Source organism: Astyanax mexicanus, chromosome 13, assembly GCF_023375975.1.
Source record: "Astyanax mexicanus isolate ESR-SI-001 chromosome 13, AstMex3_surface, whole genome shotgun sequence".
NCBI lineage: Eukaryota > Metazoa > Chordata > Actinopteri > Characiformes > Acestrorhamphidae > Astyanax > Astyanax mexicanus.
In genome coordinates this window covers 7,156,839-7,172,549 of record NC_064420.1, presented here as the reverse complement: position 1 = coordinate 7,172,549, position 15,711 = coordinate 7,156,839, and the positions used below count along the sequence as shown (strand labels likewise).

The following is a 15,711-nucleotide window of genomic DNA, read 5'->3' as shown; positions in this document are numbered from 1 at the left end:
TATATATATATAGCCAGTAGACTTGAAATGAAATTACCAATAATTCATAAATAAATAAATAAAACATGAATGCCTATAGCAGGATAAATTCAATCTCACTGTTTAAATGTAAAAATCCTGTGCTGTCCTCTGGGGGCAGCAGCGCTCCATCACTGAGTCTCCAGCATGTCTCTCTCTCTGCCTCAGCTGCTTGCTTGCCTTTGGACCATTAGATTATAATTCTGTAAAACTCCTTTATGGAATTGCCTTAGAGATAATTGTGTTATCTAAAAGCTTTTTTAAGGGAAATCATCATACACCCTTAAATCCTTAAATGTTCATTAACACTCTATTTCCTTAGAGTTATTTAAGGGACACAAAACTCTCACCTTAATTCCTAAAAAAAAACTGATAATATGTGTTTTTGAGATTAATGATTAACACATCTTTCTCCCTTTCCAACAGGGCCCTCAGGGACCCCCTGGTAGTCCGGGACCGAGGGTGAGTTCAGAATGTTAAAAAGATCCCCTTCTTTATTAATCACTGCTAAATATTTCTGATTGGGTGCCAAACCCTGCTAATCTAATACACCTGATCCAGCTTATCAGACTCTTCAGACACATCCAGATATTAGAGCCCAGTGTGTTAGATTAGCATTAGGAGTGGAAGGGTTTGGGACAGTAGATCTCCTGGAGAATGCCCATAACTCTGCATGTATTTTCTACATTATCAATGTGTTCTATTAACCGATATTCTCTTTATTTATTTATTTTTTTCATCAGGGTCCTCCCGGTGCTCCAGGTCCATCGGTAAGAAGCTCATTATTTTTAATCATCTAGTCTTCTACATACACAGTAAAATCCACAGTGTTAAAACCCTCAGGGTTTAATAATCTATGAGGTCAATCGACAAAAAAGTGTTTGTAACTAGGCAATCTATAAAATAGGCAAGGCAAAGTGGAAGTTAAAGAAAAACAGATTGGTAACAGAAGACAAAACAGGAAAACTAGGTGCAATACTAGGTTCAATACTTAGCAAGCACAGGGTGGAATTGAGAGGTATAAATACACAGAATAACAGGTGTGTGCAATCAGTAGCTAGGTGAGCGGGAACACCGTAGCGTCACATGATTGATCGTGTGTGAGAGTTCCAGTGAGGGTGCATACTGGGAACTGGAGGACAGGGAAAAAAGGCTGGAAAAAAAGCATTGTATGTTATCTGGGGCAGTGTCTGTTAGAGTCAATTTAATACTTACAGTTGCATTGTGTATGTAAATTTCTTCAATTATATACAGTAAGTAGGTCTTTGATCTGTGTAAAGTAGTAACTCAGGGCAACCACTCTAAACCACTCTACACAACACTACACCACTGTACACCACTCTACACAACACTACACCACTCTACGCAACACTACACAACTGTACACCACTCTACACAACACTACACCACTCTAAATCAGTCTACAAAACACTACACCACTCTACACCATTCTACACCAGTCTACACAACACTACACCACTCTACACAACACTACACCACTCTAAACCACTCTACACAACACTACACCACTGCACACCACTTTACACAACACTACACCACTCTACACCACTTTACACAACACTACACCACTCTACACCACTCTAAACTACTCTACACAACACTACACCACTCTGAACCACTGAACACTACTGTACACCACTCTACACAACACTACACCACTCTACACCACTGAACACTACTGTACACCACTCTACACAACACTACACCACTCTACACCACTGAACACTACTGTACACCACTCTACACAACACTACACCACTGTACACCACTCTACACAACACTACACCACTCTACGCAACACTACACAACTGTACACCACTCTACACAACACTACACCACTCTAAATCAGTCTACAAAACACTACACCACTCTACACCATTCTACACCAGTCTACACAACACTACACCACTCTAAACCACTCTACACAACACTACACCACTGCACACCACTTTACACAACACTACACCACTTTACACAACACTACACCACTCTGAACCACTGAACACTACTGTACACCACACTACACAACACTACACCACTCTAAACCACTGAACACTACTGTACACCACTCTACACAACACTACACCACTCTACACCACTGAACACTACTGTACACCACTCTACACAACACTACACCACTCTACACCACTGAACACTACTGTACACCACTCTACACAACACTACACCACTCTACACCACTGAACACTACTGTACACCACTCTACACAACACTACACCACTCTACACCACTGGACAAAACACTACACCACTCTACACAACACTAGACCACTCTAAACCACTGAACACTACTATACACCACTCTACACAACACTACACCACTCTAAACCACTGAACACTACTATACACCACTCTACACAACACTACACCACTCTACACCACTGGACAAAACACTACACCACTCTACACAACACTACACCACTCTACACAACACTACACCACTCTAAACCACTGAACACTACTATACACCACTCTACACAACACTACACCACTCTAAACCACTGGCCAAAACACTACCAACTGGACAAAACACTACACCACTCTAAACCACTGGCCAAAACACTACCAACTGGACAAAACACTACACCACTCTACACAACACTACACCACTCTAAACCACTGAACACTACTGTACACCACTCTACACAACACTACACCACTCTAAACCACTGCACACTACTGTACACCACACTAGACCACTGCACACCTCTCTACACAACACTACACCACTGCGCACCACTCTACACAACACAACACAACTGCACACTACACTACACCACTGCACACCACTCTACACAACACAACACCACTGCACACTACTCTACACCACTGCACACCACTCTATACAACACTACACTGTTCTAAACCACATTACACCACTCTACACAACACTATACCACTCTACACCACTCTACACAACACTACACTACTCTAAAACAGTCTACACAACACTACACCAGTCTACACAACAAAACATTACTCTACACCACTCTACACAACACTACACCACTCTACACTACTCTACACCACTATACATTATGCTTCACCTCTTTACACCAATTCCCAGCACAGTAATCCCTCTCTCTGTACTTCATTTAGCGGTGTTTCAGTAAGTAAACCTGCTGAATCAGCAGAGTACTGTCTGAGCTTTACTCAGTCACTGTGGATGAACTGCTAAATATCAGAATCAGATTTTCACCCCCTCGATTCAGGCATTTGCTGGTGGCGTTGGCGATGGTCCAGCAGACACTAAAGTGTTGTTGGCTTTAGAGTTTAGTGAAGATGAATCATATCACTGACTGGAAGATTCCTGTTATGATTTCGAGCTTACAGAAGCCATGCTGAATGAGTCTGGAAACCCGAACACAGGAAGACAGGAAGAGACACACACACACAACACACACACAGCACAGAGTCACAGAGTACAGTAAACCATTAGAGCTGGCATTGAGCTCAGTCAGCTTCACAGGAAGAGCTGCTTTACTCTAAATATTTAAAGATCAGAGCGTTTCTCGTAAATCTCAGCAAACAAAAGGCTGTAAAATAACATTCATGAGAGGTCAGGCCAGAGGTGGCTGAGCAGATGGTTTGAGAAATGTTGATTAAGATAGAACTGAGACCTGTTCTATCTAATCACAGATTGATTCAGATTCAGTGCTTTATTAAAGCTCTGCTGGATCTGAATTAACTTTATCTGGAATAATTCTGTAATTTAAATGATTGCTGGCAGAGTGCAGTTTGTAGTCCGACAGCAATAATTACGTAGTGCATTTAATACAATATGTATAATATATGTGTATCGTTTTACAATATGACAGTAATAACTGGACTGGTTTTTATTGAATATAAATTTTATAGCAGATGTCTGACAGGGATAACCATAGACTGTATATAGCTGGACAGAGCATCGTCTCTTAAAAGTGAAGCCACCACAGGTCGGGCGCCCCCTGCTGTTCGGTTGCAGAAAGCTGTGTAACCCCACCCATCCCCATAGGTTTCAATGGCAAAACAGACAACTTTTAATCACGTTTTTTTCCCCAATATACTGTAATTCTACCTCCGTTATTTAAATGTAACAGCAGGTGTAACCTCTGCTTATATTGGCAAATTTTTATATCCCCAGAGAATTCGTTTTAAAAATGTTATTCAGCTCTATTCAAAAAAGGTGTGGTTATTGTAAAAGGGCTGGTTATGGGCGGGGCCAATAACAGACAGTCAGCTCCACTCCGCTCCTCTCTGCAGCCTGTGACCTCGAGGCAGCCCTCAGGGGCGGGGTTATTTAAATGAGTAGACTGTCTCTCCACAGTCTTTCTCCCTCCTCTGGTCTCTACTGCGCAGACTTGGGTTTCAGGATCGCCAACATGGCGGAAGATTTTGGCTTCATTTTCATTGAATAAATGCGAACGGCGACACGGCGTCCATCTTTTTTTACAGTCTCTGGGGATAACTGAATTCATTTTAATCCAGTGTGAATTTGCAGTATTTGTAGTTTTAGTTTAGGATCTGTAGTTTTTACAGATACACAGTTTTTTGTACAGTCTTGACAGTACAATTTACAGACAAGTTACTGTCCCCCTCCTCCTCTGGTGAATCTCTTTCAGTTCCCACAGTGTTTGAGTTTTAATCAGGGTAAGCTGATTGAGGACCAGGTCTTTAATTTCACTCTGTAATGAATCTGATTGTGTATTTAGGGGTGTTTATATTTCTGCAGTGTAATGTTTTTGATCTTGTCTGTCTGCAGAGACGTGTGCGTGTGAAAGCTGCCATGAAGGCCGCAATGCAGTATGACACACCCCTGCAGGAGGTACTGGATTTTATTTATTTATTTATTTTATTATTATCAGTTTGTGATTTTTCCTGTGTTTAACTGCGTCTCCTCCATCCCTCCCTCAGGGCTACCAGAACACTGAGGTTTCTGTGGAGGAGCAGAGCTCGGAGGTGTTCCGGACTCTACGTTATCTCAGCAGTGTGATCTCCAACATCAGAACTCCAGTGGGCACTCGCCAAAATCCCGCCCGCCTCTGCAAGGACCTGCTGCACTGCCAGGATAAAATGGCTGATGGTGAGAAACAACAACACCACCACCACAGTCACTGTTTTACTTTTACTTTGCTTTAACCCAGGGGTGTCTAACTACAACTAAATCACATAAAGAACCATATTAAAAACTCTTTAACATCTTGCTAAATAAAGAGAAATGTCCATTTAGGGGCACTGAGTGGTTCAGCGGTCTAAAGCGCTGCCACTATGAGCGGGAGGTTGCAGGTTCGAACCCCCACTCATGCAGCTTTGCCATCAAGCTGCCGGCGCTCAGAGGGAGCAAAATTGGCCCTGCTCCCTCCGGGTGGATAGATGGCGCTCTCTCCCCACATCACTCCTTGGGTGATGTCCACAGCACAGGGCGTCTGTGAACTGATGTATCAGAACCGAGTCGCTGCACTGCGCTTTCCTCCAAGCACGCTGTGATGCTGCTCGGCAATGCTGCATCAACAGCAGCTCGAAAAGAGGCGGAGTCTGACTTCACATGTATCAGAGAATAATATAGTTTAACCCATTTGTGTAGTAAACCCACATGCACACTAATGATCGCACACACAGCTTATGATAGTGGGCACACATACCCGGAGTGGTGGGCATCCTCTACTGTGGTGCTCAGGGAGCAGAGATGGTTAAGGGTCTTGTTAACATCAATAACCCCGTGCTCTAACTGCTAAATAATTGATGATACTACTGACAGACACAGCGCCCTCTAGTGGATTTAATTAACCTTACATACTTCTCTACCAATTAGTAGATATGGCAAAATCTGGTTGGGTTATCTTCAACACCTTCTTTAATAAGGTAGAGTGACCCTAATTTGCTCAACCAAATGTCTAATCAGATGTCAAAGAGTTAAACAGATTAAGATATGAAATACTAAAATATTACATGCTCTTATTTTAATGTTTAGGTTAACAGTAACCCTGTGTGATTTATTGCCACAATACAAAAAGTATAACAGCTCTGGAAAAAAATGAAGAGACCAATTCAGTTTCTGAATCAGTTTCTCTGATTTTGTTATTTATAGGTTTATGTTTGAGTAAAATGAACATTGCTGTTTTATTCTATAAACTACGGACAACATTTCTCCCATTTTCATTCAGAGCATTTTTTGCAAAAAATGAGAAATGGCTGAAATAACAAAAAAAGATGCAGAGCTGTCAGACCTCAAATAATGCAAAGAAAACAAGATCATATTCATAAAAGTTTAAGAGTTCAGAAATTAATATTTGGTGGAATATCCCTGGATTTTAATCACAGTTTTCATGCATCTTAGCATGTTCTCCTCCACCAGTCTTACACACTGCTTTTAGATAACTAATTCAGACATTGTATTGTTGTATTAAACATTGTGAACATGAATGCCTCACTCTTGGTTCCTTGTTTCTTAATCAGGAATGTTCTGGATCGATCCGAACCTGGGCTGTACGTCTGATGCCATCCAGGTGTTCTGTAACTTCACAGCTGGAGGCCAAACCTGCATCCATCCGCTCTCCAAAGACAAGGTACCAGCAGATCACAACCCTACCCGAGTTACAGTAGCTTTGACAGCAGCTAACAGCAGGAGCAGAGGAACTCCAGAGCATGAGAACACACTCAGTACCATAATGACTGCAGACGTGCAGTAGTGCAGGCAGACTCACACTCAAGATTCACTTCCTTACAGCAGCTGTGTTCACCCACATGCTTTTAATTAATGAAAAATTCAAGGGAATTTAGGGAACGAATTTACACAGAATTAGTGCTGAAGCATCGGCAGTTCCTGTGGATTTGATTTACACCATGTTTAAATCAAAAACACATTTTTACCACAAATAATGGCTGTTATTAGGGGCTGTAGGTTATTTAGAAGGTTATTTCTGAAGAAATTAAGAAAAAAAAAATCAAGAACTATTCTCAAGTGCAAAGGCCAACAAAAACGTTATGATGAAACAGGCCCTCATCAGGACCGCCGCAGGATAGAAAGAGCAAGAGTTTTCTCTGTTGCACAGGATAAGCTCATCAAAGTTACCATCCTTAGCACCTAAACGCTTCACAGAGTATTTTCTTTTTTTTTTTCAAACACTTTTATGATAAACAGATTGAACAGATAAACAACTGGTTGCCATGTATTGAGTGGATTTGCATAATTCATCCCTCACAGCATTCCAGATTTCTGTCTGATGAGTGTAAATGCATGTGTCTGAAAAGTTTATCAGGATGCAATCCAGATACTAGTCCTGTTGTGATCAGGTGTCCCTCTGTAAAAGAAAAGTGCATTTAAGTATATATTTTAAAAGTATACTTAACATGGAAAAGTACGTACTTTTAACATTAAAATTAATACATACTTAAATACATGTACATCTAAATGTACTATTTTGGAACTTAAATATATTTCAGTTGTAATTACGCTATATTTAAATACAACATAAAAGCATTGCGTTGTGCTTTTAAGTGCTTTTTCCGTACAACTTCTCCAAACGTAAGTAGATTTAGCATTAGTGCTAACTGCTAGCGTCACATAGCTTGTTTTATCACAGTATACGTGCAGACTACAGTCTGATATACTCTCTTCTAAACGACAAAAGAGCTAGCACTTAGCATGGTTAGCAGCTAATGCTAACCAAGTTTGTGTTTTATAAACAGCAGTTTTAATACACTCGAAGTATTTTGTAATTGTATAACTTTGTGAATTGATGCACAAATTATATACACCTTAATGCAACTGTAAAAATAAACACTACAATGCACTTTAAACAGTATTTAATGCTACTATATATATTTTCATACTGCTTAAAAATACATTTTATGGAGATACAGAAAAGAATATTGAATGTATATTTAAAAAAAAAAGTATTTTAAATTGAAAATTTACTTTTAGTATTTTTTTTTAACTTGAACATATTTTTGATGCCCTTAAAGCCCCACTAGGTAGGATTGAGATTTTGTGCTCGTGGGCTCCCCCTACAGTTGCAGAGTGTAATAAATGTTTTAGGCGGATTAGTTTCTCTTTCTCGTTTTCTGGCTTTCACAGACATATTCGGTCTCTTTCCAGCTTCTGCCAGAGTGTCTGTATGTTAGTTTGTAAAGAATGAACCAGTAGTTCTTGTAGAACTGTTAGAACTAATGGTCGGAAAGCAGGTCGCAGTTCTCGCGAGCGTTGGTCGCGGCCGCCTCGGAAAACGTACAGAGTCTGGTTTGAGCTCAGAGGAGCTCCGGCACAGACACGAGAGTACCGCTATTCCTCCTATTACACCTCAATGCAGCGCTGCAGTGAGTTTCAAGCTGTAATTTTACTTCTTTAAAAAGATCAAAAATTAAGAAAATCCTACCTAGTGGGGCTTTAATAGGAGGAATAGCAGAGTCTCTTTTTTCTACTTTTTAAGCCCTGATTGATTCTGATTGATATTGGACACTAAAGGCTGGTTTGTATGTTGTTTATAAATGCACCCTGCTGTGTGGAGTCAATGCGTTATCTATGGCGTAGACTTGTTAAATGTCTGTTTGCGTCCAGGACTCTGCGTCACAGCTCTGACCTCGTATTCCACTCCAAGACCTGCACTCTCCTGAGCGCTGTAATACGTAAGCAGTAGATCAGAATGTACCTCTACTGCACAGAACTGCATCACTGCTGTTAGTAGATGTGAGCTGTTACTAAACGTGTTTGTCATTTGTTTGCGCTTTGTAGTCAAGGTACGCTGTTCCAAGCCCAGCACAGTTGTAGTAGCTGAAGAACACTGTGTTCTCTTTCATAACAGCTAATAGGATGGTCTCACACACACACAGGCGGGGGGGGAGAAGGGTCTTACTGAACGGGGAAAGGGCGAGCATGTTTGCGGATGCTAGTGATCGAGTGGTAATGTGAGCCAGGATGACAAACTCACTCAGAATGAAGTTTCTTAGAGGGATGGGAGTCCTGCTCTGGTCATTGTAGTTCTATGTAGTTGCACATCGTTTCCTAATCACAAGGAAACAAGGGAACGTGTTTGTTCATATTATACGCCAGGGGTCACTAATAGGCGGAGCGAGTTCTGGGTCCGGACCCAGACGTTGTCCAATGTGAACCCAAACCGATACACTACAGAGCAGGATTTAATTTTGACTGTGCTCATTTAAAGCGGCGTAAACTTTCTTGTTCACACTGCAGCGGCGCAGCATCGCTTTCAATCGCTTTCTCTCGTCGCTTTGGGGCGTGTCTCCTGAAAGAGCAAGCAGTTTATCTGCCACCAGGAAGAAGGTGTGGAGTTGTAGTTCAGTGCTGTGTATGAACGAGACGCTGTTGCTTTTTTAATCGCCCGGTGAACCCCCAGCAAAAACATCGAGTTCAGGAGGACCAGCTGCTCCTCCGTCTCTGTAATCATACAGAGAGGTAACATAGAGCATAAAAAAACTAAAAAAAATCTGTAATCAGCTTCTCCTATGTTTTCTCACTCTGTAGTTCAGCCTGTGGTGTGTGTGGTGCTGAAGTCCTGTCCGCGTGGCGCTGATTGTCTACCGCCCAGCGAAACTCGGTTCTCATTTGCATAAAGTTCTCTGTCGCCGCTCTCCATAGAAAACAGTGGGAGGCGGCACTGTAAACGCATCTCGTCGCTGCAGTGTGTGCTCTGCAGCACAGTAAACGCACAGACCAATCACGTGTGGTGTAAGATCACCAAATGCTCTTATTTGCCAATGAAATCTGTGCAGACCGCTAAAAAAAAAAAAACGCCTTTATAAAGAGATAAGGAGCCTGAGAACTGGCAGAAAAGCGAAAATGGGCATAAACCAAAGACACCCCGAGAACGAGAGAGAGAGAGAGAGAGAGACAGGGGAGGAATGTACAAAAATAATTGCCCAGAGAGGCCACCATAGTTCAAACAACCTCACGGGTCAGATGTTTCATATATGGTATGATATGATATATGATATATGATATATATCACACACACACATATACAGGATATAGCACTGAATCATAACACAAGTTAACATTGGCGATGGACCAGACCTTGGACTGACGAAATTTTCTCCAACTGGACCGTACGGAATTCTAATTAAATACCCCTGATATACGCCATTTAATAACTCTCAAACACCAGACCGACTGATGCTTTGGAAGAATTTCTCAACTGTTTACTGGATCAGGGTGGTAAACTTGTCCTTGTCATTGTCCTCTTTCATCACAATGGGAGAGATTAAACAGTAAGGCAAAAGGGTCTCAGGAAGCAAAATAGGAAAAAAAAAAAACATTTACTGATCAGAATTGTTTACAGTGATGGTGAATAGAATTAGAGGTCTGATTAAGGGTTAAGCAGCTTGCACTAAGTGTAATCTGGTGTAGTAAGTAAAAACTGTATATAACAGGAGTTCTTGTTTCTGCTGTTCCGCTGTGTGGCTGTAGGTGGCGTTTGGAGTGAGTAAGGTTCAGATGAAGTTTCTGCACTTGCTGAGCGTCAGCGCCTCTCAGACCGTCTCCCTCCACTGCTACAGCGACCCAGACACCATCGGCTCAGGCCAGCCCGGGACTGCACGATTCCAGGGCTGGAACGGGCAGGCGTTCCAGAACGGCTCTTCACTCCAGCCTTACGTTCTACAGGACGACTGCCAGGTACTCAGAAAAACCCACATGAGCGCTAATCTGTAATTTATTTAATTAAAAAAATAATTAAATATGTGATGATAATTGATAAATATGATGATAAATAATATTTCTAGAATTGCTAATATTGCTGGGATATGAAAAATTTTAGTGTTCAATAAATATTTTTAAATTAACCAGCAAATAAATCATACTGCCAGTAAACAAATTACACAGAAAGTAGCTAAAGAATTCTGTCAATAAAATACACTGAACGTTGTACTGTAGCTAAGTTGTGCTGTCTGTAGCTACATTACAATATGATTGAGAAATGGTACTGCCAGTAGTTAAATTGCATTAAGTAACTAATTTTTAGTACCGTATTTTCCGCGCACCGGATTATGAAGTGGATTATGCAACGCTAGTAAGGAGCAGGGGTGTCGCCATGTTTGGATTCTGATTCAACAGGTCTCACCGCCCCTGTAAAGCTAAGCTAAGCTAAGTAAACAAAACTGTATTTTCTAAAAAAAAAAAATTACTTCGAAGTCAAACAAGTGCTGGATGTTAATCTACAAGGATTTCTCTCCTGAAAAGATTTTCTTTTTTTGGGTGAGTGAAGCGCTTCCATTTATTTACAGTAAGCTTAGATTTCCAGATTTTCACTAAAGCCGCCCGAAAGCACTACACTGAGGAACCCTGAGTGTTACGGTAATCCAGGGTGATATCAGCTAGTGGTTTGTCAAACATAGCTTGATTTAACATGGTAAACACGCGGACTACAAGCCGACTCACCTCTGAACAGCGAAAGAGCCGTTTATAATGCTGCCCTTTAACCGAGTGGCTTTACTGCTCCTTACAACCTAACTGGTAAAATTCATACATAAGATGCACTGGATTAAAAGAAAATGGGAAAATGAAAGGATTTTAAGTGTGCCTTATAAAAGCCAAAAATACAGTAGATTTTCCTTTAAAAGATGAGAAAAATATATTTAATAAAAAAAAAATCTACTTATTTAGTGTTATATACTTATTTAATGTTAAATCAAAAGCAAAATGAATGAAAATCTTTTTAAAAAAATGGTTCTGTATTTGACCTTTGATCAACAATTATAATTAATTGCTAATACTAATCGAAATTTGAATTTGACGTTCAGGTTCGTGATGGCCGCTGGCAGCAGTCTCGCTTCCTCCTCCAGGCTGAGGACCCTGCTCAGCTCCCTATCGTGAACATCCAGGGCCTCCAGCCACATCAAGCTGGTGACCAGCGCCACCTGGAGGTGGGCCCAGTCTGTTTCCTGTGAGCCGCCCACGAAATAAATCACTGAAGGACTTGCGTTCCCCGACGGCCGCTCCCAAAGTACGGCCACAGAGGACCGAGGTGCTCCTCCCCTCAGGATGCAGAGGGTCACCCTGTGGGGGGTTGTGGAAGCCTGACCGGGGCAGGGAGATCCCCGGGTTTGAGTGACAGCTGACTTGTCCAGAAAAGCACAAGTCGTGCAGAGCTCGCTCTAAAAGAGTGCTAGACAGAGGTAGAACTGTGTGCCAGCATTTACTGGGGAAAACGGCTTTCTGCCTGTGTCGATTCGGTGCTGATGCTGGGCTGTGTTCACACTAGGCAGTCTGGTCTAGACCAATCAGGTTGTAGCTTAGCCAGCCAGTGAGAACTTCCAAGAACAGATCATGGTTTTATATCTCTACTGTTTAAGAGCCACAGCCAGAGTAATGCTGTGTAATGTACCTCTGTTCATTTATTATTATAAATAAACAATAATAATAATAATAATAATACATTTATAATAATGCGTTTATTTTAGATAACTAGCTAAGCTAGTGATTCTATCAGATCAAGGGCAGAATCCTCTGATAACAGGGTTGTAATGGTTAAAATGTACCACACCACAACACTTTAAACACTTTTGGTTTTATATTATTATAAAAAGGCTTACTGACTGCTTTAAAAAAAACTAGATTGAAATTCTGAAAATCCAGTGCCTAGTGTGAACACAGCCTTTATAGAGTCCAAGAGTCAAGAGTCTTTCAAACCAGTGTTTTTTTTTTTTTTTACATTAATTATAACCTGTAACAATTGTGTAATTGTGATTTTATTGGCTAATTCACAAACATATTCCAGTCCTGGCCCTGATTGGATAAAACCCAAGACCCTAATACCCAGTTATATAGCTCCTTCCACTAAATCAGTGGATCCTGTAAACCTGTAATTAAAGATCTTGTCACTGGACAGTAGTAGCTTCCCCATCCTGGAGTTACCCTACACTGCACTGTTCTGCCTTTATTCACCACTGCTCTCTAACTACAATACCCAGAATGCATTTAGCAAAATTTTGCTCAGCCAATTACCCAACCCACTCATTAGCACTCCCCCTTATCACTACTAATGTCCCAACACACCAGGAGGGTGAAGACTAACACATGTTTCCTCCGATACATGTAAAAAAAACAGCATTGCTGAGTAGCAGCCAGCGCGTTTGGAGGAAAGCGCAGCGACTCGGTTCTGATACAACAGCTCACAGATGCCCTGTGCTGCAGACATCACTCGTTAGTGATGTGGGGAGAGAGCGCCATCTACCCACCCGGAGGGAGCAAGGCCATTTTGCTCCCTCTGCGTGCCGGTAAGCTGCATGAGTGGGGGTTAGAACCTGCGACCTCCTGCTCGTAGTGGCAGCGCTTTAGACCACTGGACCACTTGTCGCCTGCATTTGGCTGCTTCTTAGCAATAACATAAAACAAATCTAAAACCCAAATAAATTAAAATCAATGGTCGAGAAAAGTGCCTTAATTAATTAAAGTGTAATTAAGTCTATAAAACTTTAGAAAAAAACCCAAATAAAAGTAAATTTAGTATTCAGCAGGTATTTTAACTCTATATAAAATTAGAATAAACCCATATAAGCATGCAGTCATTGTTTTTTTTTTAATGTTAACTGCGGGTTTACAGTTAAACACACATACTATGTAAGTGACTGGGCAGTGTTTGGTAACTCCAGATATGATTACTGGGAAACACGTCACTGAACCAGTGCTAAGAGTGCAATATCCTGTGGGTGGAGCTTGTAAATGTATTTTACTGCAGGTTTTCCTTTCAACAGTCGCTCTTACAGAGTGAAGCAAGGCTCAGTCTGGACTCGTCTGTCTCTACAGATGGTGCTCTACCTCCTACAGGTCCCGCCTGCGAGGGGCGGCCGCCTGTGCCCGGCCGTTTGTGTGTACTGGCTATACCAGAGCCACGCCTACCATGAGGGTGCTATTGTTCTAATCGGTCCTTAAATCCATTCAGAACCTTATTTATATGTAATTTTAATATTGTGTCAATACATTGTTTTTTTGATTAGCTTTATTTACAGTTTTATGAACTTTGCTGCCCTTCCAGATCAGACAGATGCAGTTCATCGCCGCCAGTAGAATTAGTATTTTGGTTTATTGCAGGTTGTGATTTATTGTCTAATCTCAGCGTCAGTTTGAGGATGGTTGTGATGTGAAATAAACAAAAGCCATCATTTTCCAAATGTCACATGTGATGCCTATTGAATATTTCATAAGGGTTTAATAATAAAACCCATTATTTCAGCGTTACATCCTACAGCGTTACAACGAAACTTGAAGTTCTGACACCTAAAGTCTGTTCAGCATCATTACATCAGCTATGGATGTACCAAACATGCTGCAACCATCATTAGATGCTGAGCTGGTTTTTTTTTTTTTTTTTTTTAATTGGATTTTTTAAATGTTTAATTTTTTTAACATTGTTGCTTGGTGTAAATCCAACATTGGGTTTTTAGGTAAATCAGATTTAAACTATTAATTCAAATGAAAATATAACATCAAATTGACGTCCAGTTCCTGCTGGTTAAGCAATATTTTGTAGTTAACGTGAAAAAATTAAATTCAGCCGGAGATAATTTGGAAATATCTGTATGTGACTTCTCTGGAAGGGTCAGGTTCTCCTCCGTGGTGCTGCGCTCGACACAGCTAGTTAATCATTTACTTTATTTTTTTTTTTGCCTGTGTATATTTTGACAATATAGTGTTTGTTTATTTATATTATCTTTTGTTCTTCTCCAAGTGGCTGTACTCCCATAAATTATAATACTATCTCTGTCAGAGATCTATCTGCTCAATTAAACATTTAGCCCAAATGATTATTTATGTAAAAAAAAAAACGTTGAAATAAATTGTATGTATATATATATATATATATTCTCACAGGGGTTTGTTTGATAATGTACTGTTGTGCGCTGGCAGCTAAGCGAAGGCCAGATTCAGACCGTGTTTCTCACAGCTTCCACCGTTTAACTTATACTGCAGTGAAAAGACTGTAGGAGCATTGTGCCAGAAGTGTAAATATACATTAAATAAATCTGTTTTAATCCCACTGTTGACCTGATTATTAATTCTTCTCTCTAATTTTCTCTTATTTTACCTGATTCTTTCTGTTTTTTTATTATTTTTATTATTATTATAAGTGAAGGAATGTGTGTGGGTGATCATTATCCTTGAAAAAAGCATTAATGTGTGTAGCAGAGCCTCAGCCCATCCATTCAAACATTTACATTAATGTTAATTTAATGTCAGAATTTTAACCTTATTTGTGGGACCGCTTCTTTGCCTGCACCGCCTATTGGACACATGGTGTTTCTGCACTGTGCCTATGGGATCTAGCGTGTCCCAGCGGTGTAAAATAACATCAAATTTGGTTTGTATTTGGCTTGCAAGCGCTGCATCATTGCCAGGTTACCTGTATGTGGCAGAGTAATACATGGAGAGCTTCGGTTACATTGCATTACTGGCTGATAATATCACTCACTAAACGCCTTTCAGCCAATCACATTGCAGGGTCGGAACTAACTGTGGTATTATTAAGCAATAATCCACGAGAGGGAGTGCTATAACGTGTCATATTGGCACTGCTGTGATGCGGTCGTAGGCACAAGGCTAAAGTTAAAAGATTTTTAGGTAAACAGGACGAGAAAATGCGATTGGTTTGGTTATAAACACTCCGTGGGTTAAAATAGTTCCATAGCTGCTCTGCTTTAGTTGCGCTGTAAGCTTTGCATTATC

The 15,711-nt window shown here is 40.7% G+C and overlaps 1 protein-coding gene across 1 annotated transcript in view; it reads left to right on the top strand.

Annotated features, from left to right (window-relative positions):
• The window catches only part of LOC103023419 (collagen alpha-1(XXIV) chain), a 193,438-nt gene extending 178,413 nt beyond the window's left edge, over positions 1-15,025 (top strand). The window contains exons 54-60 of the mRNA XM_022677290.2: positions 445-480; positions 762-788; positions 4,798-4,860; positions 4,950-5,118; positions 6,492-6,601; positions 10,459-10,665; positions 11,790-15,025. Of these exons, the coding sequence (XP_022533011.2) occupies positions 445-480; positions 762-788; positions 4,798-4,860; positions 4,950-5,118; positions 6,492-6,601; positions 10,459-10,665; positions 11,790-11,936 (759 nt within the window). The 3' untranslated portion in view covers positions 11,937-15,025. The remainder of the gene's footprint in view (positions 1-444; positions 481-761; positions 789-4,797; positions 4,861-4,949; positions 5,119-6,491; positions 6,602-10,458; positions 10,666-11,789) is intronic.
• The last annotated feature ends 686 nt before the right edge of the window (positions 15,026-15,711 follow it).